Raw genomic sequence first — 24,378 nt, 5'->3', positions numbered from 1 at the left:
GGTTGGAGAAATATCCTAGTGGAATTAATCTGTCCACTCTAGAGTGACTAAAAATGGAAAGTTAACCCTTGGATTGACGAAGACAAATCAACGAACTTCGACATGTTCCTCTTTAAAGGATTCCAGTGCATTGTCGAATTATGGAACCTAACGCTGATGGGTACACATGTTATGAAAAGTTATAATCAATGCATTGAAATTCATCTGTGCAGCTCTGATGACGTTGTCTCAACTAAAAGTTAGGCTACGGTAACCAGTAGGTACTCGCGGTGCAAAAAATGGGGAGTCGTGATGATACTATACATTAAGAAAGCTTATAAGAAAATAAAGAAAGAAGTTGAATTGAAAAGAAGTAAAAAAATATGAAATGTTCTCTGTAAGAAAATGTGTCTTTCCTGAAAGATGTTGAAGAATCTGGATGGAAATATATATAAATATTTTCTTTGCACCTCATGCATTCATTTCATGTTTATTATCTGTCATGCTTATATTATCTTTGTGTATGTTGGTTGTTAACTTACTAAGATTTCAAGGAATCTTAGTATATTAGTTCCAACTACCATTCCATTAGGATTGGTAGAAGTTGTAGTAGGACTCAAAAATGGTGATGAATGCCAACCCTTGGTTGAGGATGATTAAGGAGGAACTAGACCCAAACCGCCAATTGGAGTTGATTATGATGTTCTTACAGATGGTCGTGCAAGCTATTCAGTATATTCGAGCGATACTCTGAAAATGTTCTGTTTTGAAACCCCATTAACCACAACCCGAATAAGGAGATATATTCTCCATTTGTTTATAAGTACTATGTACCTGCTTCATGTTACAGATTTTTAAATGAGGCGTGAATGAATGTTAATAAATTATGTTTCTTTTTAGTTATTTTGGTGTAAAATTTTTACAAATTATATTTCTGCTACGATTATTGCATACTGTTAGATGAATTAGATTGCATTGCATGTTATCTATCATGAATGAAAATATGTAATCGTATATTACATGTCATGATGCTCTAAGTCTCCATTCTACCGTAAGCATAGATTGAAGGTGTCGCATGCTATATCCCTGAATGGATTATAGATAAACTTTGTTGCATTTTTTGGGTTGAACCCTTTTTTGTCCCATCCTAGCCTTAAATTATTGCTCTTTTTAAGGTTTTGGTTTGACCCGTTTGTGTCTTTCTGTGTTCTATATGTATCCAAATTAAAACTCTTTCATTTAAAAAACAAATAGCAAAAAAACAAGAAAGGGGATCAGGACATAAGGATGGATCGCGGTGTTTTGTGGAAAGTGTTTGCCCGTGAAGGTTACAACGAGTGACTTTAAATGTTGAATTGAATTAAATTGAGTTGAGTTAAGATGATAAAATATTATTAAAATATTATTTTTTAATATTATTATTATTTTAGAATTTGAAAAAGTTGAATTGTTTATTATATTTTATATTGAGATTTAAAAAAATTATAATGATGAATTGAGATAAATTGAAATAAGTTAACATTCCAAACGAAGCATTTACAAGCATAATATATATAATCTCTTTGCAAGTACCAAAGACTCGCTCCATAAGAATTTTTGGATTATAAATCATTTCAATATATATTTTTAACGAACAATATTATCGTTCTTCCTGAATTTTATTATTTTTAGTCATATTAACTAATGCAGTACATTTTAAATCGTTTTATAATCCAATCATTTAAACAAAAAAAAAAAGCTTAAAAGGTTGATATAATTAAAAAGAATAATACTACTCATCATCTCAATTTTTATTATTTCATAATGTAGTATTAGATGATCGGAAAATATTTATATTTTACTTATGAACATAATGTCATATTATAGAATAATAAAAAAAGAGATGATGAATAGATTTACTTAATTAAAAATGATGAATTTTAGATAGGATTTTATTAACATTGAATGAATGCTTTCTAATATACCGTGGAGGAAGTATTAGAAAGCATTAGGATAGAACTTTCTTAAAAAATCAATGTGAAAAATTAATTTATATATCAATTTATTAAATTCAAGAAAGGCAAGAAGAAAAAAAAACACCTTTGGGCAACTCTCGTCACACTGTCATTTGCCCACAAAAAAAAAATAAAGGAGCTTACGTACTGTATGTACACGTGGCGAAGTGACAGTAGCTACGGGAAGTAAAAAAGTGTGCGGAGGGTTTAGCCGTCATTTCACTGCTACCTCCATAGACAGTTAGTCCAATCTGCTTTTAGCATGTCCGTAACGAAGACAAATGGAAAAACATGTAGAAGAGGTTAAAGGAAGGAAGAAATGAAGGGACATTAACGTTGACTTTTTAAATTTTTTTTGCTGAACTTTGAGAATCTGCAGAAGCAAAAACCAAATACAGATCGATAGATCATAGATAGATGCAATAGCCACAGAAACACACAGAGAGGCGAGAACCAACGAATGGCTCAGAACGAACACTCGGCGCCGCCGGCTTCTGCAGCAGTGCCTTCGGTATTGGAACCTTCCAAATCGACGGTTCCTTCTTCTTCTCTTTCTTCTCTCCCTACCATCACTCTCCCACCGCGTTCCTCCTTTGATACGATCTTCAACGGTGGCGGTGGTGGGCCGGGGCTTGCTGGGCTCGACTTCAGCCCAGGACCGATGACCCTTGTCTCCAGTTTCTTCTCCGACACCGACGACTGCAGGTCCTTCTCTCAGCTCCTCGCCGGTGCCATGGCACCTCCTGCGGATATTCCCTCCCGCCGCCTCCCCAGCGTCCCCGCGCCGGAGGAATCAAATTCCCGCGCGCGAGATGACGATTTTAGGTTCGGCCAGAATCGACCTCCGGGTTTGGCGATTTCTCAGCCGCCGATTTTTACCGTTCCTCCGGGGACGAGCTCCGCCGGCTTGCTAGATTCGCCGGGGCTGTTCTCTCCGGGTCAGGTGATTCTTGGTGTTTTTTACATGTGCGGCGGAACTTGCATGTGTAGCTATCAGTCTTGTCTTGGGTTTTTTCGAAAGACGTGGTTCCTTCGGTTTTGGTTTTGCACGAAAATTTAGTATCTTTCCTGCTGTTCTCTTTTGTTGTAGAGAGACACAACTTTGAGAAGTTGAATTTCGTTTGCATCTTAATGCGTAAAAATTATGCTTATTTTTGCGAAACAGAGCATGCAGCAGGACAGTGAACAGAGATGGAAGCAGGGTCAATCTTATTTTTATTCCCTGTTTTGAAAATAATAATGAAAATGGAAAATTAATGACTGGATGATTCGAGAAACCTTGGATCGATCTGTGATAAAAAAAAAAAAAAAAAAAAAAAAAAAAAAAAAAAAAAAATCTCAATTACTGTTATATATATATATATATATGATATGCATGTGTCATGTGTCATGTACATATTAAATATGAATATGGCGGGTATTGAATCCAAAATCTTAATTTATTTGTGTTGCTGTCTTGTTTTTGTTGTGAATGAAACGTGTAGGGACCCTTTGGAACGACACAACAGCAGGCTTTGGCACAGGTCGCATCTCAGATTGCACAAATCCATTCCCATTTGCGTATCCAATCTGATTATTCATCTTCATTATCAACTGCAACTACTGCATCATTATCAACACAGCTACCACCCTTTACTACTGATACAACTGCGCAACAGCAGGCGCCACCTTCAATACCTGACTCTGATGTTGCAGTGAATGAATCTTCTGATGTCTCCCAACCTTGTTCATTTGTTGTTGATAAGGTTGCTGAGGATGGCTACAACTGGCGGAAATATGGGCAGAAGCAGGTGAAAGGTAGTGAATTTCCTCGAAGCTATTACAAATGCACCCATCCAAATTGCCCTGTCAAGAAAAAGGTTGAGCGCTCTCTTGATGGCCAAATCACCGAGATCATTTACAAGGGCCAGCACAACCATCAACCGCCCCAAAACAATAAGCGAGGAAAGGACACTGGAAATTCTATGGCTCCTTATTCAATGTCTAAGAAAGATCACGAATCTAGCCAAGCTACACCTGAACACTTGTTTGGGACAAGTGACAGCGAGGAAGTGGGCGATGCTGAAACTGGAGTAGATGAAAAAGATGAAGATGAACCTGACCCAAAGAGACGGTATATGTACTTTTTGTTATCTAAATATTGATCAGCTCATGACCAAGGGGTGATTATTAGTTAGTTTTGTTTTGATTTCTAACAGATCTCTTTTTGTTGTGTAGAAGTACAGAGTTCAAGGTTTCAGAGCCAGCCATTTCACACAGGACTCTTGCAGAGCCTAGAATCGTGGTGCAGACAACTAGTGAAGTGGATCTTTTGGATGACGGATATAGATGGAGAAAATATGGACAGAAGGTTGTAAAAGGCAACCCTTATCCAAGGTAAGTACTACTTTTTTTATTTATCTTTTGAGTTTTGATCCCATTGGCCAATGTGTTAATTTGTAGCTCATCAAAACTATATCCACACAGTTATCTCTCAGCAGAAGTTCCACCGTTTTTGTAAAAGCCATTTACTGAAAGAGGTTGATAATATAGATATAAAAATTTTAAAGGATAAGGGTTGAAACTTGCTGAAACTTTCATTTAAATCCTTAACTACCTGAGAATTCAGAATCCTCTCAAGAAAGTGGTTGTGCATGTGGTAATTCCAAAATCTGTTATAGGTTTAAAAAGTATAGAAATTTTATTAGGGGCCTTTAGTTGTTGAATTGCTACTGCTACTCTCGGTACAAGTAGTAGGCAACAAGCTTCCAAATTCCTGGGAGTTCCATGCCTAGTTTCCCAGTCAATTGTATACATTGTGCATTTAAAAAGAAGCCATTGTTGATCTGTCCTCAAAGGTATAGGGTTTATCCTTGGTTGTCTCTAGTATAGGTCTATGATCAGCCCTTCCATGTAGTGGGATGAATGGATTCAAGATGGATAGATTCATTTTGTCTTTGACCACATATGATAACAGTGCATCTTTTTCATCGACTCTTATCATTCCTCTCTTTAATTCTCCATCATCTCTACCATATTTTGTCATATGAGAACCATTATGTGATCACCTTCATGGTTGTTTTGTGTCTATCAGCCTGATTTCTCTATGTTTTTTTTAACAACACTACCTCATTTACCTTGATGGGTAGGAAAAATAATGTTTTGGAATTTTTTGTTCCAAGAGAACTTTTCATTTGGCTTTTTGAATTAATTTGCAGTGAAATCTATTTCCATTATACCTCATTAATCTATTCCACAAGTTCCTCATTATTTCTGATCCGCAGGAGCTATTATAAATGCACAACCCCAGGATGCAATGTCCGTAAGCACGTCGAGAGGGCTTCAACAGATCCTAAAGCTGTTATTACAACATATGAGGGAAAACATAATCATGACGTACCAATTGCTAAAACTAGCAGCCATAACACAGTGAAAAACATAGCATCACAGCAAAAACCAAACAATGCAGTAGCTGAGAAGCATGCCTTAACAAGCATGATGAATCTTGGGAACAATAATCAACAATCTGTTGCGTGTTTACGATTAAAAGAAGAGCAGATAGCATAGTTTCTTGGTTGTGAATCTGAAGGCCAGTTGGTAACCAATAGCATGATGATCATTAGATCCGTTTCTGGCCATAGGTGACAGTCGGCAGGAGAGGCTCCTGCATCAGTATGTAAGGGCGAAATCATCTCGAGTGTATCCAACCGCCATATACAGTAGAATGGAAATTAATGAAAAGAAGATGGAGAAGTCAGTTGAAGACAGGTTGCTTGGATTAAGACTCTGATTCTTGTTGTATGTAAACCAGTGTAAGAAGCAATATTTCATTAGATTCTCTGCATTCTTTTGTACATGGAAAGACGAGTGTTTTAGATTTAAAGTTACAGTATTTATATGCTGGTGTGTAATGATACCATTTATTATAGAATTCTTACAGTTCTAAAAAAAGAGTCTAAATACCAAAACCTTTTTATGCAAACTAATGCGGCAAGCTTCCATATCAATTATTTCTGTGTGCAGTGTCAAGAAACAGACTTGCAAACAGATTTTTTTCTCTATTCTATACAGTTGCTTAGCTGTTGTATTTGTTATTCTGGCCCAAATACTAGGCTCAAGAAGATCCCATGGAGTCATTGACAGGTATTTGCCATTTGGGCACGATTTGCAAAATCAATATTCTTCAATCGCACACAGAATGGGACTTTCTCTGTTGGTTGTTCTAGTTTTGGCGCCTGACATCAGTGTTGATGGGGGAAAAATGAAATCTTTTTTAAGCAGCAGCTGAACAGCTACACCAAACACTCAAAAATGAATGTTTCAAACTGGCATCCACTAGCCAAAATCCAAGTTTGGGCTATACACAGCACAAGCTTGCTACAACAGAAATAACATGTAAAATGAGGTGTTATGAAAGTTAAAAGTTGAATAAAATATTATTATAATATTATTTTTATTTTAAAATTTAAAAAAGTTAAATTATTTATTATATTTTATGTGAAACAGTAAAAAAATTATAATTATTAATTGAGATGATTTGTGTAATCAAGCAATACCTACAAGTCTTGTCTACACACTGTTTATTATACAACAGCCTAGTACAGAGATAAAACAGCTCTCCACTTGGATGAGATTGTCCAGCCCAGGGCCAGCACAGAGATGCAATGGACGAGGTTGTCAAATAAATTTATTAAAAATAAATAAATTTACAACTGTATAATATCTGGACTCGTGAAAAGTCAGTGAAGATGGAGGTGTGATTTACTATTAACAGATATTATGAATAGATATTATGAGAAATTTCTAAGATGAGCTCTTAAATCATAAATTTGCTTGTTATTAATGTACGCTGACTTACATATATATATAACTTTTTGGGTAATGATAGATACCGAAATTCAAGAAGGGAAATGCCAATGTGGTTGATGGCTCATAAATTCAAAATTGCTTCCTATTGTTTCTCAATTTGTTCGTGTTAATCCTTTCAAGTCCATAGTCTGACCAAGTTGGTAACAGATCTCCATCATGGATGTTTTACGTCTCGTTTAAATAATGAAAATATTTTATTTTATCTTATTTTATTATACATAAAATATAATAAACAATTCAATTTTTTAAATTTTAAAATAATAATACTATTAAAAAATAATATTTTAATAATATTTTATTTAATTTTTATTTTTTATATTATTTCATCTTAACTCATTATTCAAACCGCATGTAGAAGCCCTAATGGACTTAAGTGAGACCTGGGCTACCATGCTGGATCCACTCAACACCTTTCACTGTTCCATGCCTCTCTGCATAACAGTGTAATTATAATAATAAACAGTGTATATTTACGTTTTTGTGATGGGTCTCTACACTTCTTTTGTTTTTCTTTTCCTTTTTTTACCATGTATTCAGCGTGTTCGTCTTTGTTACCACCCTTTTTGGTGAGTTGAAGAACGCTTTATCTGTTTATTACTTGTTAGTTTCCGTTTCCTGTATGGTTTTTTTTTTTAATAAAAAGAGGATGGTATCTCCAAAATTTATTAAAATCTTCATGTATGACGGAAAAAAATGGTGGTTGCAAAAACATTATACTCAATGAAACAAATCATAAGTGGAATCCTTGGGATATCTGTTGCCTATTCGTCAATGTTCTGTATGCTTTTTTTGTACTTAACGAATAGGCAACAAATATCTCATGGGAAACAAACCAGTCCCATCGCCCAAATAAATAAAAACAGAAACATGCCATAACAATTTACACTTTACGGATATATTGAAAACCAGTTTTGTCCATCTTCAGTAATCCACAAAGCAGCCATGAAAATTCAGAAAAAGACACCCAAGGGTTCATGCACCCCTCTGATCCCAGTCTAGCCAACAAATCTACTGGGGCATTTCCTTGCCGATACACATGACTGACAGCTACATTCATGCTCCTCATCATATCCATCAGTTCTTCTAAAAAATATTCAACATACCACAAACCACATACTGATGTTTTCAACCAATTAATCACAGTACTCGAGTCCAGTTTTATGTCTAAATTAACAATTTCCATACTTTTTAACCAATCTCAAACCATGGAAAACAGTCACGAGTTCCGCAAACGACAATGTTCATTTGCCCAAAGAAATCGAGAAAGCTCTGATCATAGATCTTGAGGAATCACCACCCCCCCCCCCCCCTCCAGCTTGCCTCGGATTACCTCGGCTACTACCATCAATGTTGAGTTTATATCTACCCAGGCTTGACCGAAACCATTTCACCACCTGCAATGTTTTGCTTTTAACCATTTAGGAAGAACATTAAGCTCTTTTAGAATCACCTCATCTCTTCTTGTCAATTTTTTTCTCACTTTTAGTAAATATGAGATCCACTTGAAAAATAATATTTTTTTAATAATAAACTTCATTCTTTTTCAAAAAGAATACGTGACGCTTACACAATATATGATTATATAGCATTAATATTATATTGCTATATGGCAACTAATGAGCTTACATTGCTATATGGCAACTAATGAGCTTGTATTGCTAGAACCATAAAATAAGAAATATAACCAGCCCTTACCCAAACACCTGTCATAATTTTTAAGTGATTATTTATTTAAGTGATAACCATATAAATGATTTAAAACATATTATAAAAAATATTATTCAATGTTATTATAAAAAATAATAATGTTATTTATTTTGGATATTAGTAGAAGTTCTTTAATAATCCTATATCCTCAGTGCATGTTTAAGATTGCGATGAAAAAAATAGTTTATAAATTTAGCACTTATTACTTATAGTTTAAATAATAAGTTATACTATTAAAAAGTTATTTACCGTTTAATAATCATATATTAAAGTACTTTCAAACATGTTACATTTGTTTGAAAACAAGTTAAAAAAATAATTTCTAAGGTAGAAATGACGTTTGATTTTTTAAAGATTATGACCATATTCTTAAAAATTTAAAAGTTGTAATTATTTAAAAATTGTATGGATAATTTCATCTATTGACAATCTTTTTAAAATTTAAACTACATTCCGGATTATTTGAAAAAAACACGTTTGAGGAAAAATATCAAAATAATACTTATTCTCAAGTGTACTTTAGCTTATTTGAGATTAAAAATTATTTTAATATATAACACCCAAACAACTTAATTTTTTTATTAAAGAGTTTTTGAGCTATGTTACTCATTTTCTCCACACACCACACATCACACTTATTTTTATTTTATTTTATTATTTATTTATTTTAGATTTATTCTTCTTAAATTAATTGAATTATTTTACTCATCATTCATATACCATATATTTGATAAGATAAAAAAATATAAAGAAATAAAAAAATGTGATGCTTTGGGATGAAAAATAGAATTTCTAAAAAAGTAATGATATACACGTGATATATTTTTACAACACATTTCACAATAATGTTAAAAGATGAGGATGTTACCTTTTAAGATGTTTTACAAAAATAACTCTTATTTAAAATATAATTATTTAAAGTATTGTGAAAGATGTGTATAAATCATTTTCCTTTCTAAAAATTAAAAATGGGTGATGTTATCATGTCAGGGGTCATCTGTGAAAACAAAGTCCATATCACCTTTCAGGCTTTCACCGATTCATAATGGTAACAGTTCATTTTTCCTACTCTGCCTTAAAAAATTAAAAAAAAAAAAATTAGTTTATCCTCTCACTTTACCTATTCATTTTGACCTGTATGTATTTATTTTTTTATTTTTTATTTTATTTAATAATTAAGAAAGTAATTTTTAATATATCGGTATATTTTTTATTTTTTAAAAATATTTAAATATGTTAAAAAAAAAATACCAAAATGACCTAGTAGTCAAATAGAGCGGTGCTACTCAGGCGGCAGAGAAGCCAGAGTAGCACCACTCAAAAAAAATACACACACACAACTTAGCATAATTAATATTTTATCACATTAGTATTCTGATTATTGATTGTTTATATGCAATAAAGTATAAACCTTACCAATTTAATAAGGTCCAATTTTTCTTAGAGGGAATTATGAAACAAAGTATGGAGACAATCCTTGAACATCTCTCGTACAAAGTCAATGAGATAGGACTATAAAATGCAGCGTACCACCGCCTCCATTTTTTTTTTATTATTATTTCTAGAAAATACATTTCTCCTTAATTTTAAAAAGATAAAAATTATTTTTTAGTCCTAGATAATTTAAAATATATAACCCCTTAACTACCAAATAAAATAATCATTTTTTATTTAAAACTGCATTTTCCTTGGTTTTTTTGTTATTTAAATCTAACCCAAAATCTTATGAAAATCTAAATCTAATACAAGAACTTAAAAAACTTCAACATCTAACCCAAAATGTAATTGTAATATTAATTAGACTCCAAAAATGAAATTCTAAATCTGATCCACAACTAACTATAAGATTACGGCCGTTTGGTTTAATAGATAGTCTTATCTCATCTCAACATCTAAACACAATTCAAATAAAAACACTTTTTAATTTCAATTTTTTAAAATTTTTCATCTAATCATTATATTCTAACAATATTTTAATTTTATAATATTCTTATTCAATTTTTTCTCTCTCATTTTTTAAAATCTCATAAAATATCTTAATTTAAATCATTTTATTACTATTTATAAATAATTTCACTATTATTTACATATTTTTCATCTTATTTATGTAACCAAACGAGACCACGTTGCCATAGAAAAATCAATATTCAACTTTGAGTGCTTTTTAGAGACTTTGAATGAGTTATGTATTTACAAGTTGTCCGGTGGTAAATACACTACTTATTATGAGACATGTTACATTTATAAAATAAAGTTGGAATATAAATATTTTTTTAGAGAAAAGATATTTCTAATCGTGAATTGTCTAACTGCCGCGTGATCGTTTTGAACAAAAGTGAATAAAATATGAGACTTACATAAAAAATAATAATTTTTTTTAATAATAAACCTATTCTTTTTCAAAACGATTACATAATATTTATGCACTTCACAATTATACGTTAGAATTACTCATTTTTTTAATGTGAACTAATGTAGTACGTTTCTACATCAAGATTCAAAGTATCAATACTTGCGAGAGAAATCTTACACAAAAAAGTCTACATACTGATATGTTTAATCCGATTGTAAAAATTCTTTTTATTATAAAATAAATATAAAGTATTAGTCAATATACAAATTGTTTGAAGGAAAAAGTAACACAATAAATAGTATTAGAGTCGTTTAGATGTTGATTTAAGTTGAGATTAATTGAGTTCTTTATAAATAATAGTAAGTTGAAATGATAGAGTAAGTTATGTAGAGCCTACTTAATATGAGTTTATATGTGTTTGGATATTAAAATGAGTTTAGATGTATTTATGAGAAGTTAAAAAATATTGTAGATCCTGCCTATAAATAAGTATTGAATTGAAAAATATTATGAATCTCATATGTGAAGAGGTTCTGAGTTGAGATAAGTTTAATGATTTAAAAATTAGATATTTAATTAAAAATCTAAAGTTACAAACGGAGCCTAATTCGTAACAAATTGAGCTTACATTCAATAAGAAGATCATCGAATTTATCATGCGATGATAATTTCAATGAATTGTTTAGTAGACATAAGCGAAGCCCATTTCATGACGCAAGATCTCATCCATCCATGCAGGTTTTTGGAGCCCCCGGAATTAACAGTCCACGCAAAAAAATAGTCCAACGAACCAAAATCTCGCCCTTTCACTACTCAGAAGTCAGGACCCCAAACGTCACACGCCACGCATAAATTCTTTTCTTCCAAATCTCACCTGTGATTTTCCGCCATATGAGACCCGCTCTTGACATTCTTCTGGGCCTTGCCTTCACTCTTCGTGACCTTGCCTTCCAACATGACCTGCCCTGCATAATCATCGCCGCCGAACCCACATTTTCAGGTACTGTACCTTTGTAAATTGCGTGGCACTCAATTTCTTTCACCTCCTCGGATCTTATTTTCATTATATGTAGTATTATGTACATTTGCCTTCGCCTTTGATTTTTTAGATACAGAGCTAGCTATAGCTCTTTCGTATCGTTTATGTCTCTGGAAGTTGTTGAGTTGTTGAAGGAAAAAAACTTGATGGAAATCGAAGTTTCTAGTGGAACATCATCTAGAAATAGGTTGGATCACTTGAAAAAAGAAGGATCCGAAGAGACCCATTTGCGAAACCTCGAGCTGGAATCATCTGATGACGTTACTGGGTCTAATTACCAGTTCCGTTCAATGAATGCCCTGGAGATCTTGAGAGAATCCGTTAGGATTCTCCGCTACAATTCGTCTGGGTTTATGATTATCACCGCGCTGCTCATTTGCCCTGTGGCTGCTGTACTTTTATCGAATGTGTTAGTGAATCGGTCCATTGTGAAGAGACTGACTGTCAGGCTTCTGTTGGTGGCCAAGTCCAGTGGACTGCCTCTTAGGCCTTTTGTCAAACAGTCGTGCCAACATTTCGCAGAGATGATTGTTGCATCGGTTATGTGCTTCCCTTTGTACATCACTCTGTCGTTGTTATCAAAAGCTGCCGTGGTTTACTCCGTAGATTGTAGTTATTCGAGGAAAAAATTTGATGCGACCAAGTTTTATGTGATCATTGCCAAGATTTGGAGGCGGCTAGTTTCAACGTATGTGTGGGTGTGCATGTTGATTGTTGGTTGTGTCACATTGTTTTTTGTTCTACTTGATGTTGTATGCAGTGCATTTGCTGTAATTGGGTTTTCACCGGATCTGATTGTCTATGCTGCTATGATGGCTGGGCTTGTTTTCTCTGTTATTTTTGCCAATGCAATCATTATTTGCAACATTGCTATTGTGATCTCAGTGTTGGAGGATGTTTCGGGACCGCAGGCAATGCTGCGGTCCAGTGTGTTGATTAAGGGCCAGACTCAAGTGGGTCTTTTGATATTTCTTGGATCCACAATTGGGATGGCCTTTATTGAGGGGTTGTTTGAGCACAGAGTGAAGACCCTGAGCTATGGAGATGGGTCTTCGAGGATATGGGAAGGGCCTCTTTTAGTGATCATGTATTCCTTTGTGGTGCTCATTGATTCAATGATGAGTGCAGTTTTCTACTTCAGTTGTAGATCTTCCAACATGGAAGCTTTGGACAGTGAAGGCCACTCAATACTAGAAACAATGGCTGTTTCTGCTGAAAGGATGGTCACTCACTGATGTTTACAAATCTCAGTAGAATACTTTTGATTGAATAACATGATGATGGGAGCACCAAGAAACAATTAGGATTTGCATGATCTCACCAGTGATGAGGAACAATATATTGGCTCGTGGGTACATCTTCATAAAGAATACATATTGCAGGCACTAGCCTCTAGTGGTTCCCAATTCTTGGATGGATATTTGACTCGAGTACATAGATTTGCTTCTTGCTGATAACAAGGCATATGGATTGAAATAAGGCATCAAAAAAGCTCTGTACCTCTACTGGAGCTATATTTTGTTACAAAAAATCTTGGAAATTTCGATCATATTGACTTCGAATGTATAATGGATATACTTCTGTCATTGTTGATGATACATAATTGTCTTCAAAATCATTTCAACTTCATTTGTAGAGACTACATATTCTTTTAGTATTGAAATACCAAGCAAAAAAAAACTTAGCTATGGATAATTATTGTTTCCAGGGATTCATTTTTTAATTTTAGCTTGCTTGATAATAGTACAATATCACTGTTGTATATTGATCTTGTTAGAAAAAAATGATGGCTTGTTTGATTGCTAAGGAAAAAGTCGGCCTAGGATAATGCTGTGTGGATACAGGGATGAAAGAATTCCATGATATCATGTTGTGTGCATTTGATGAAAATCTTGTCATCGGATTTTTTTGGAATGACTTGAAACCTCACCAAGACAGTGTATTTGTACCCATCCGGTGGAACATCCGATAATTGTTCTATGCAATGTATTAAACTGGTCAGGTCTTTATCATCTCTTTCCCCTTGAAAATCGAACTTTGCAAATATTGGTTTGGTGGTGCATGATTTTGGGTGCCATCACTTTGGTTATTATTGTGTAAAGAAGTAACAGAGGAAATTAACCTATTTATTCACCACAGCCGATTTCGTCCGTTCATTTAGTATGTATTTTGGAAGCAAGTCAAACTCTCGATTAAGTGTGAGTTCTTAAAATTCGTTTGACAACTGTTTCTGTCATCTATAGCATGTTGGGACCCACTATTTTTTTAATTTTTCATAAAGAGTTGAACGTATCTCAACATACTTCATATATTCAAATACATCTTAATGGGATTCATAAAATAGTACTATTCACAGACCAACTTAAATGATTTGAGATGACGTTGGCCTTAGGGGGTCATGACCCCCCAAAATGTTTTAAAATTTCAAAATGCCTCCTAAATTTTATTTATAATTCTATAAATATAGAGAATGACCCGTCAAAAAATTTAAAGAAATTATATTTGCAATCTCTATTTGGAGACTGTATGTGTAGACCTTTTATTAAATGAGAAAAAAATCATTTTAGGAGGGATATTTTTGTAATTTTAAAAAATTTTAAATATAAAATTGCCTAAGCTTGCATTGCAATTTTCAAATGGGGACTGTACGTAGCATTGCTAAAAAATTTATGATCTCTGTATACTCTCTAAAATTTCAATATACCTAGAAATGACTCTTTTTAAAACTCCACAATGAAATATGTTATAACGAGTTGGGTGAATAACTTTTCATGCCTTTTATTGAATGGTGCCACAAGTTTTCTCTAATAGCCGATCCTAATACAAGAATAGTATAAAAGAGTGATCAGTTATATTGGTGTGAAAAATAGAAATTGTCCAATAGAAAATGAACTCACATGATTTTCAAGCTTTTCTTTTCTTTGACAAGAATAGGCAATCTTCATTCATTAAAAAAGAAAAAGAAAAAAAAGAAACTGGTGAACCAAAATTTTAACAAGATTATATCAACAAAAGATTGTAGTTTTTTCATTACATGAAGCTTTATTTTTATAATTTTATAATTTCCTTAGGGAAAACCTAGTAGTTCTCACTTTTATTCCTAAGGGTATACTAACCACATTATATGATATTATATTCATCTCAACAGTTAGCGGTTGTATAATGATAGAAATATTGCAAGTTTTATTTAAAAAATTTTACAAACTGACGTGTCATTTATTAAAAAAAAAATTTAACCGACATTTATTATATTAATAATAGCTTCAAAAATCACATTGAATTTATAAAATTCTTTATAGTAGGGTGTATAGTAAATTTAACATTTTCCGTTATATTTATCTTGGACCTTAACATTTCCTTTATTTATTTAATAATATGGTCAATATCTTTTTATACTTTTTAACATAATTCCAACTACTTTTTTAACAACTCCGTCCTTCCCTATATATAGAAGAGCTCCCTTGCGCATAGGGAAAACTGAACAAGAAGTTCTGTCAATCGCTCTAAACAACTCGAGCTAGTGGTGCTTCTCAGATTAATTAGCCACACTTTCTAGGCCTCTGGCCCCCGTCGCCTTCTTTACGGCTCCGAAAGCATACTGGTCACTGAGTGAGGAGGTGAGCAAAGTTAACGTTCACGAAACTTTATGGATTACTCTCTCCTCTGCTTCCTATACCATTCCGCTTTTCATTTCGGATTTGGGTTATTTTTTACTTCCGATTTGGTCTGAATATCGGGTCCAAAGCTTATCCAACCTGATTTAGAACCGCCTTTATATACTTGCTTGTTGTGATGTTGGAGCTTGTACCCGAGCTCTTGCATTTGACCTGTTTGATAAGATGCGTGAAAGAAATATTACCAACCAACACTGGAGCAGAACACTCTCGTCTTACCTCAAAAAATTAGTTGACTTGTATTTTTATTATTTGGAAAGTAAAAAGATGTTAAACTCAACACTTGATACTAATATTGCTGATAAATCAAATATAGTTGCAAAAAGTGGTTGCAATGCTTATAAAAAAAAATGTGATTGCAATGCATTTGGCTTTGGTATTTTTGGGTATTCAGGAAGCCCAACTAAGGAGGTGAAGTGGGCATTATGTACTGTGTTAGTTGCTAGAACGTACGTACTCTCTCTCTCTCTGGTTCATGGAGATCTTGGGGAACCCTAACTTCACTGAAATATGTGGCAGGACTGAAATGGACAGCTTCCGCCAGGAGAAAGTACAGAGATATGAGGAATTTGTTGATAAACGCTTGAAACCAGATCTTGTTAAGGCTATTGCTGAACGGTATGCGTTTTCTCTTATGCCTTTCTTATTTCAGCTGAAGTACGTAAAATTATATCTACCCGCTCCAGTCCTTGGAGGAAAACAATGCCATTTGGGTGGGTGTTGATACGTTTTTAAATCAGAAAATGTAATTGCAAAAAATATCTTATTCTTTCTTATAGGAGATGTTATCTTGTTTGAGGCGATATATGTGTTTGTTAATTTGATTCCTGGCTTGAAACATGACATTCTGACTCAGCCACTTGAGTTGGTTTAACTTGGTTTCATTATAATTTCAAAATTGAGAAGTTGAAGAAGAAAAAGTCTCTCAATGGCTAATCCCTATATTTTTGGTAGTGCTTTGTTAATATGTTGATGGTGATATGATAAGTGGGAAGAAGCACTGAATCTTTCAACAAAGTCATTTGTAGTTCACTTTTGTTTATGTTCTTATTGTGCAGGGACAAAGTCTTTGAACAACAAAAAACTTTGTATCCTTTCACTTTTTCCTTCCATCTCGTTATGTGTGAGTGATAGGTAGCATATGACTTACACACTCAAAAAGTTTGTATCTTTTCTTTTTTTTCCCTTCCCTCTGTGTCTGTGTAGACTGTGTATGTGTGACAGGTAATATGTCTTGCATGCCTGCATGGGACTGGATTTATCACCAAACACCCCATCCCTTCTTTAATGGGGGAGGCATTGCCATTTGATCCAAGGGCCATTAGCTCATCTAATCACATTTCTTGTGGAATATAGTTTGTTTCCTATTTCCTTGCTTGCTTAGGTGCTGGGTCAGAATCATAATCTTTGTCATTCAGCAGAAACTACTTATTGGTAATAAACTCTACTTTGAATGAAAACCCAAGTTGTTGATGCTTGTTACTTGACTGTATGCACTTATAGCTCAGATTTGCGAAGGAACATAGAGAATCTGGAGAAAAATAGCGTAACCAGTCTTAGGACAATGGTCAATCTTGGCTCTGAAGTATACATGCAAGCTGATGTGTAAGTCTCTAACATCTCATTTTTTTTAATGCTTCATGTTTCTGTTTTCACGCTTATACATGTGTTTTCATGTTTGATGCACAATCTGTATCCGCCATATATATATATTTTTTAATTTGTCTTCTCCTGTTTCATGATGGTAATAAGTTTGGTAATCACCATCATCATGGATTATGTTTTTTTTAATAAGTAATAAGTAGTTGTATTGATAAAGATAGGCATAGCCCAAGTATATCGGAGGTATACATATGAGTACACCAAATTAAGAACTAGAAACTGTTACAAGAAAGTTATGGAAGCTGAGACCATTTAACTCTAAAGCAATGGCCTGCATAAATAAAGTCTTCCAAAAAAATCTCCTAAAATTCTCCGAGGAACATTCACGATCCTCAAAAAGTCTATCATTTCGTTCTCTCCAACAAGACATAGTTCTGGCCTGTGAATTGAATGAATTATTTCAAAATTGGGGTTTTAGATACCTGTATAGTGCATAGAATTTGCATCTGCCATGTTAAGTGTTTAAAGATTTGAAATGCATGAAATACTAGAGCAAATGAACTAATTAGTTAAGTCTTTTTTTTTTTTTTTGTTCTTTTTTGGTGTGTGTGTTGGGGAGAGGGTGAATGTGTGGGAGAACATTGCCACTTTTTAAAAGTCTATCCTTGATATTATAAGTACTTTATGTATGTATTGTTTTAGGATGAGGACGATCACTTTGAACTAAACTTTGCATTGAAGTGGCTGTGGCAGTTTTTAGTGGGTTAAATAGTTTCTAACTACATTTTCAGCTGTTTTTAGCCTGATACTGCTCTTTTGTTTTTCTTGGTTCTGGGTTGGTTTCTACATGTTGACAGGCCAGATACACAGCGCATATTTGTGGATATTGGACTTGGATTCCATGTGGAGTTCACCTGGTCTGAAGCTTTAAATTTCATATCACTCAGGGAAGAAAAGTTAGCCAGGTATACTGTGTATATTTTATAAAAAAGTGGAGATTGTATCATTTGTTGCCTCCTCGTATACCCTTATGCATGGTTTGTTTATTTGTTTTAACTAATTTTGAAAATGATTAACATACTACTTGAGGTCTATTTGGTTGCCACTATATTCAGGCCTGGTTTGGATAGTAAAGTCCTTTCAACTCAACCCATCTCATTTCAATATCCAAACACCATAAACACTTTTTAACTTCAAATGTTCAACTTTTTCATCTAATCATTATCTAATCATTACAACTTTCCCACACTTCCAAATAAAATACAAGAAACAATTCAACATTTTCAAATTCCAAAATAAAAATAATATTAAAAAATTATGTTCTAATAATATTTTAACTTTATAATATTTTTATTCAACTTTTTCTCTCTCATTTTCCCAAACCCTATAAAACATATTAACTCAAACCATTTCACTACTATTCATTGATCATCTCATCTCATCTCATCTCACTATCCAAATGAGTCCTCAGTGTCAATATAAGTAACACTTTGAACTACTACAGAAATGCTCTTCTCAATTTTTTGGTCTGGTTCTGGAAATTTGTTTTTGCGTACATCAAGTTTCCTCAACCACCACCAAGTTTGATTCTAACATTAATGGTGTCAAAAGGAATTGGATGCGTACTGTTCACTGAATCTGATACATGCATTCCAACCCTTAGAATTTGATGTTTACTGTCTTCACCAATATGGTAGTCCATCATTTACTGAATGTCGCACATGTCATCAACTACACTAGAGGAGTATACTTAAGCTTGGTTGGTATACTTAAGCTAATAGCTCGGTGGGTATATTTTCTTTCACTTCTTTTCTTTTTTCCTAATAGCTTGGTGGGTATATTTAAGCTTCTTTTCTATTTTGGGTAAATTACATTTGAACTCAATATAATACTGGAATCCATTTTGCAGGCAAATAGAGGAGTATACTCGCTTAATTGCATCTATTAAAGCCCATATAAAGCTGGTATGTTCATTTATGATAATGGTTTTTCGTTTCTTCATTTAAGCATTTTCTCTGTATGTGTGGTCTTTCAAATTATATTAGTTACAAAATGAAGATCAGAAATGTTGTAGTAGGCAATATTTGATACATAGCGATTAAGAAAAAATGTGAAGCAAGGGCAGTAGTGTTCTTGATACTTTGGATCTTAGATTCTTCTTTATGATTAAGACATTTATGATGATAGTTTACTGATTTAGTTTCCCCTCCGGGAACAAGTTGTTGTTTTTTCTTTCTTCTGGGATATAAGAATGAATCAATTTATTTAATTGCATGCAGGTTTGTGAAGGGATTCGGGAGCTACTTCAACTTCCCGCAGATGGGTCTTTAAAAGGGCCTGTTTTTTAACACTTGACGTGAATATGTATACCTTTTGGTTACTTTTGTTACATGAACTCATTTTATGAAGAGAAAAGAAAACAGAAAGCAAGGAAGTGAAAACAGATAATTATTTGTCAATACAACATGTTGTTGCTTCAGTTGTTAAACCTTTTTCTTTGTATGCCCACTTCACTTGGACTGATTGTCTTTCCCTAGAAAGTTTGGTCAGAAGAACTTCGATATGAATTATCTTTCGAACACTTTGAATGTTCATGCACAGAATTCCTTCTAAATTGAAGGGAAATTGGACGAAAATTACACATTAAATTAAATATGATTGCATGGGCCGATCTAGACATGCCCTACTCCAAGTTCGTTTCAAAACTTGGTAAACTTTACTCCGAAGAAATTAATCGGCTCATGCCCAAGTTGAATTCGGCTGCACTTTGGCCCATCTTTTACCTTGCAATTCCCTGAAGATCTTTGTCGTAGTGTTTCGAAGCTTCTTGATGAGGCATTGGAGTAGTGCTTCTCATATTATTTGTAGGCTCCGAGGGGTGAAGAGAAATCCTCTCGCTACAAGCCAGCAGCTAGGCCTGTGGCCTGATGCTGATGTTCGGTGGGAGAGTTAGTTTGACCCATAAGAAATAGTGCTAATTATATATAATATAAATAATTGATACATCTTTCCATTATCTTTTAATTTTTTTAGAGAAATAGTCATTTAATAGATTCTGTTCTTTTTTTTTTAAAAATAATACTGTTCTTGGAACTTCTTCTTTTGGTGCAATGCTCGTTACCATTTGACACTTTCATCTTTGTAAAAGCGTGAAAGGGGGATTCCATCTTCACGAGGATTTCAAGGCTGCAACGTCTTACATCAAACTGATTTCCTTTTCAACTCTTCTGATGGCACCATCAACGGAAATTTACGCTTCTCTAGGCATGATAATAATAATAATAATTACCTCTTTCTAAGAGCCGTAGATGTTTCTTGTTCTTGTTCTTTTAATTTTACTTAAGCAGAATCCTGGTGGATTTGAAATATTGCCGAAAATGTTTTCTCAACTGGTTCTTCGATTCTAAAGAATAAACAGCAAAGGCTGGGGATATTCCCTTCTTTTTTTTTTTTTTTTTTTTGGTATCTACTCCTTCCCTCATGAATCTGTGGTTTTGAATGTTGTCAAAGCTGCATGCAGACACATGAAACTACGTACGTACGTACAGCAATGATCCATGCGTAATCAATCATGTCAAAAATCAGATTTAATAAATTAGTACACTGTTTCAATACCCTTTGAAGCATAATGCAGATTAAGAAATATTCCAGCCTAAGATGCTATAGACTTCTAATAAATGAATAGAGGAGCATTAATTCTCTCATATAAAGCATATAGGAGGAAGATTGAGTGAGCTCCAAAGAGACGGTTCACCAGTTTCTGTGATCAAAGATGATGAGGAGGAAGATGATGAAGAAGAAAAAGAAGAAGAAGAAGAGCCTATTTCCATTGACTTTTGTCGGCTCCCAACCTGTTCTTGCACCTCCATATGAAGATTTTCTTCAGTTTCTTTTTTATCTTCTCTGGTATTATTACCATTATTTCTGAGGTTACTCATGTGGTGGGATAATTGTTCAGACCTCTCTGTTCCATTTGCCACCAGCCCTGATTGCTTCAGCATTAAACATTCTGGAATCCCATTGAAGGCATAAAGAGAAGCTGAGAACTTACGTTCAAACATCAACCTCTTCATAGTTTCTCCAAGCATTGAAGGTTCATCCCCATGATTCTCCTGCTCCATTGGTTTCACCATTTCCTCTGCTATCTCAAAAGGTGAGCAATAACAATTAGATCCCACTTCATCCACAAACTGCAGATCTATAAGAGCCATATCAAAATCTTCTTTTTCTTGATCTCTTTCTTCCTGATCCTTCCCTTCACCATGACTAGTCTTTCCATCAACATTGGTGCACTTGTTATTATCCACCATATCCAATGCTCTCACACAATCCCCTTCCAATCCAGAAAAGCTTGATGCAAAACTTTGGGCAATGTTTTCGCTATTAGTTACAGAACTAGCACCACTACTTTCATAAAAGGTGCGATCTTCAAGCACATTGAAGAAATTATCGAAGTGGTGGTCTTTTACTTCTGTTTCCTGCTCCTGAAAGTCAGCAGGCAAAGAGGTTGTTGCTGATGCAGAAGCAATTTGCCTAGCTTTTAGCCTAAGCAAGAGAAGATTGGAGATCTTTGAGGGAAGAGCTGGGGCTGAGTGAAGGCTTGAAGAACAGGGCCAAAAGTTTGTGCGAGTGTTGGCCCCACGAAGCAAGCAAGCTGCCTCATCATAGGCTCTTGCAGCCTCCTCAGCAGTGTCATAAGTTCCCAGCCATACTCGTATCTTCTGGATTGTGTCCTTTATCTCGGCCACCCACCGCCCGGAAGGCCGCTGGCGCACCCCAATGTATCGTTTCCTGTTCCTCCGAGATCCACACAGTGCTGCTACTGCAGCAGCCTCTTCCATCATCTGCTCCAAACCCATGTTCCTATCACTGTTTTCTTCCTCTTCTTCCCACTCACTTCCCTTTCTCTTTTTCACCATATTCTTCTTTTAATCTTCTACCATTCATTCCATTTCTGTGTCTTTTGTATGACGGTTGAAGTTGGTGGGCCTCATTACAGGAAAAGGCTCTTCTACAAGGTTGTTTAAGTTTATGTTATGTTTTGATATGTATATATAAGAGTGAGGAGATGCTGTGGAATAAGAGGAGGTTCGAGATGGCCTTGTAGTTATGCCTTTGTTCATAGCTAAGTTCGGCTTTCTTGTTAAAAGCTGATTCTCCTTTTTACTGCCTGAGGAAAGTTCAAGGAAAGTGCATGCAGCCTATTCGTTTTTTTCCCTCTTTTGACAAAGTCATTCATTGTATATGCAATCTAGAAAGTCTAAAGTATTACAGTCAGTGAGCTATTAACAATCCATACATGACACTAAAACTGTGGGTACCTTTTATTTTTGTTAATCTCCAAAAATTCTTCTTTTTTTTTTTTTTTTGAGTTAGGGGTTTCGAACTCCAAACTTTCAAAAATTCTATTTACAAGTCTGTTTATTGACACACTGATCAACCAATACTCTACCAATATCAATCCCAATTAACTAACCTCTCTATCCTTTTATTTTGTGTAATTTATCAATGTTCAAAATCTTACTTATTACAATCTGTTCCCAAATCTTTATGTAATTTTAAAAAAATAAAATAAAAAAAAGTAATGCTAGTTACAGATTCTTTGTATATATATATATATGGACATCTCACATGAATAATATATTTACAGTTTATGTGAACAGTAGAATATTGTTAGCATTGGGAATCAGTGTCCAAATCACTTCTAAAAGAAAAAAGAGAAATAAAAAGAATACAATGGGATGAGAGTGATGTTAGGCTTTGGATTTGAGCAGAAGACTCTTTTAAAACAAAAGTCAGAAACATTGGAGGGATCAATAGCATGAAAGAGACATAACGGATCATTGTGGCTGTACATTGGAGAGAAACAGTTAACCGTACATGATTTTGATCAATCTTCGTTACTAACAACAGAAGCCAGATTTGTAAAATAAAATAAAAATTACTAGCCGGAATCCATGCATGCATGCATGATGCATGGGATTAAGACTATAGTACTCTCACTTTATTTATTTATTTATATATTTATTTATTTTGTCGATTGAGAATACGATCTCTCCATTTTAATTATCTACAATAGATTGTATCCTTTTAGTGTAAAATATGAGATATTTTGATTATTTCACATTATGTTGCTTAGCGTAATGAGATCAAAAGCTAATCCTATCGAGGATCCATCTCATCCCGATTAATTTTTTTTATTTAGTAATTAAAGAAGTTTTTTTTAATGATGTTATGAATTTTTTTAACATATTTAAAAATATGAATAAAATGAATAAAAAAATAAAAAAAATAAAAAAGATCAATTGGCCGTGGGTATAGCATGGCTCTAGCGTAATAATAACTAGGTTGTTGAACTAAATTTAACTCATTTCAAATCAGCCCTTGATGTGACCCACTAGTTTTTCAACTTTATATAAAAAAATTAAACTCATGATCTTAATCTGCTTCATACATTTCAATCTAAAAAGTTAAATCCATTTAAATGCTTCATATTTTACTACAAATTAATGCACTTAAATATTTGCCTCTAAATTAGAATTTGGCTGACATCAAATTAAATAGGACTTATTTTAATAAAAATTCACTCTAAAAAGCTAAATATTATGCATGAGTACTCATATGATGGGGGAGAGTTTTGAAAGGCAAAAATCAAAAGAAGAGACGAAGCTGGACCCGAATGCTCATAATATTGTCGTTTGCGATTTTTCTCGTGCTTGTTTGTTTGCTAGTTTGGCTTTAATCTTTGAAATTATCACCCATATTATTAACTCTAGCTTGTTCAATTGCTCTTATGTTAAAATTACCGCCCACTATAATTCAATGCTCACATAATGATCTGATCATGTTATTGATGATCTTGATCTTGATCTGGTAATAATATAAAAATGTGTTCTTTACCCAATAAAAATAATAAAAAATTTTAAATGTTACTGAAGCGATGATCTTAACGGTCAAGTCATTACTAGTCACGCACCCACTCAATGCAAGGGAAAATCTTAATTTTGAATTGATCCATTATATCGTTAGTTTTGATTGTAATCTTATTGTGAATTAAGTTGTTTGAATGTGACTTTTTTTTTATCATTAGTTTTAGTAAAGAGTAATGCTAAATACAATTCTAGGGTATGCAAGACTCGCGCACTCACTTTAAAAAAAAAAAAGGACCCACTATTAAAAAAT

At 33.8% G+C, this 24,378-nt stretch overlaps 4 protein-coding genes across 5 annotated transcripts; 3 read left to right on the top strand and 1 right to left on the bottom strand.

Moving 5' to 3' along the window:
* The first annotated feature begins 2,263 nt into the window (after positions 1-2,263).
* LOC121258484 (probable WRKY transcription factor 4) lies at positions 2,264-5,931 on the top strand. The gene is made up of 4 exons (XM_041160007.1): positions 2,264-2,916; positions 3,458-4,086; positions 4,191-4,349; positions 5,237-5,931. The coding sequence occupies exons 1-4, from the start codon at positions 2,434-2,436 to the stop codon at positions 5,517-5,519; spliced, it is 1,554 nt and encodes a 517-aa protein (XP_041015941.1). The 5' UTR covers positions 2,264-2,433; the 3' UTR covers positions 5,520-5,931.
* A 5,654-nt stretch (positions 5,932-11,585) lies between these two features.
* On the top strand, positions 11,586-13,728 carry LOC121258485. 2 transcript variants are annotated; one of them, XM_041160009.1, is made up of 2 exons: positions 11,586-12,954; positions 13,604-13,728. In XM_041160009.1, exons 1-2 carry the CDS (start codon positions 12,025-12,027, stop codon positions 13,613-13,615), a joined length of 942 nt encoding a protein of 313 aa, XP_041015943.1. In that variant the 5' UTR covers positions 11,586-12,024; the 3' UTR covers positions 13,616-13,728. The 2 variants fall into 2 exon arrangements, with proteins under 2 accessions (XP_041015943.1, XP_041015942.1); XM_041160008.1 differs by lacking the exon at positions 13,604-13,728 and having other exon boundaries at positions 11,587-11,881; positions 11,991-13,549.
* Positions 13,729-15,338: 1,610 nt separating this feature from the next.
* On the top strand, positions 15,339-19,754 carry LOC121258633 (protein UXT homolog). The gene is made up of 7 exons (XM_041160177.1): positions 15,339-15,537; positions 16,114-16,212; positions 16,653-16,682; positions 17,098-17,199; positions 18,054-18,161; positions 19,106-19,160; positions 19,476-19,754. The coding sequence occupies exons 2-7, from the start codon at positions 16,121-16,123 to the stop codon at positions 19,542-19,544; spliced, it is 456 nt and encodes a 151-aa protein (XP_041016111.1). The 5' UTR covers positions 15,339-15,537; positions 16,114-16,120; the 3' UTR covers positions 19,545-19,754.
* A 1,245-nt stretch (positions 19,755-20,999) lies between these two features.
* Positions 21,000-22,115, bottom strand: LOC121258763 (ethylene-responsive transcription factor ERN1-like; the record flags this gene model as incomplete). The annotated part of the gene is made up of 1 exon (XM_041160302.1): positions 21,000-22,115. A coding segment is annotated over exon 1 (1,116 nt), but the record flags the coding sequence as incomplete, so codon positions are not given.
* Positions 22,116-24,378: the final 2,263 nt, after the last annotated feature.

The sequence above is a fragment of the Juglans microcarpa x Juglans regia genome, chromosome 3S (genome assembly GCF_004785595.1).
Source record: "Juglans microcarpa x Juglans regia isolate MS1-56 chromosome 3S, Jm3101_v1.0, whole genome shotgun sequence".
In the NCBI taxonomy this organism is placed as follows: domain Eukaryota; kingdom Viridiplantae; phylum Streptophyta; class Magnoliopsida; order Fagales; family Juglandaceae; genus Juglans; species Juglans microcarpa x Juglans regia.
This window is presented reverse-complemented; position numbering and strand designations above follow the sequence as displayed.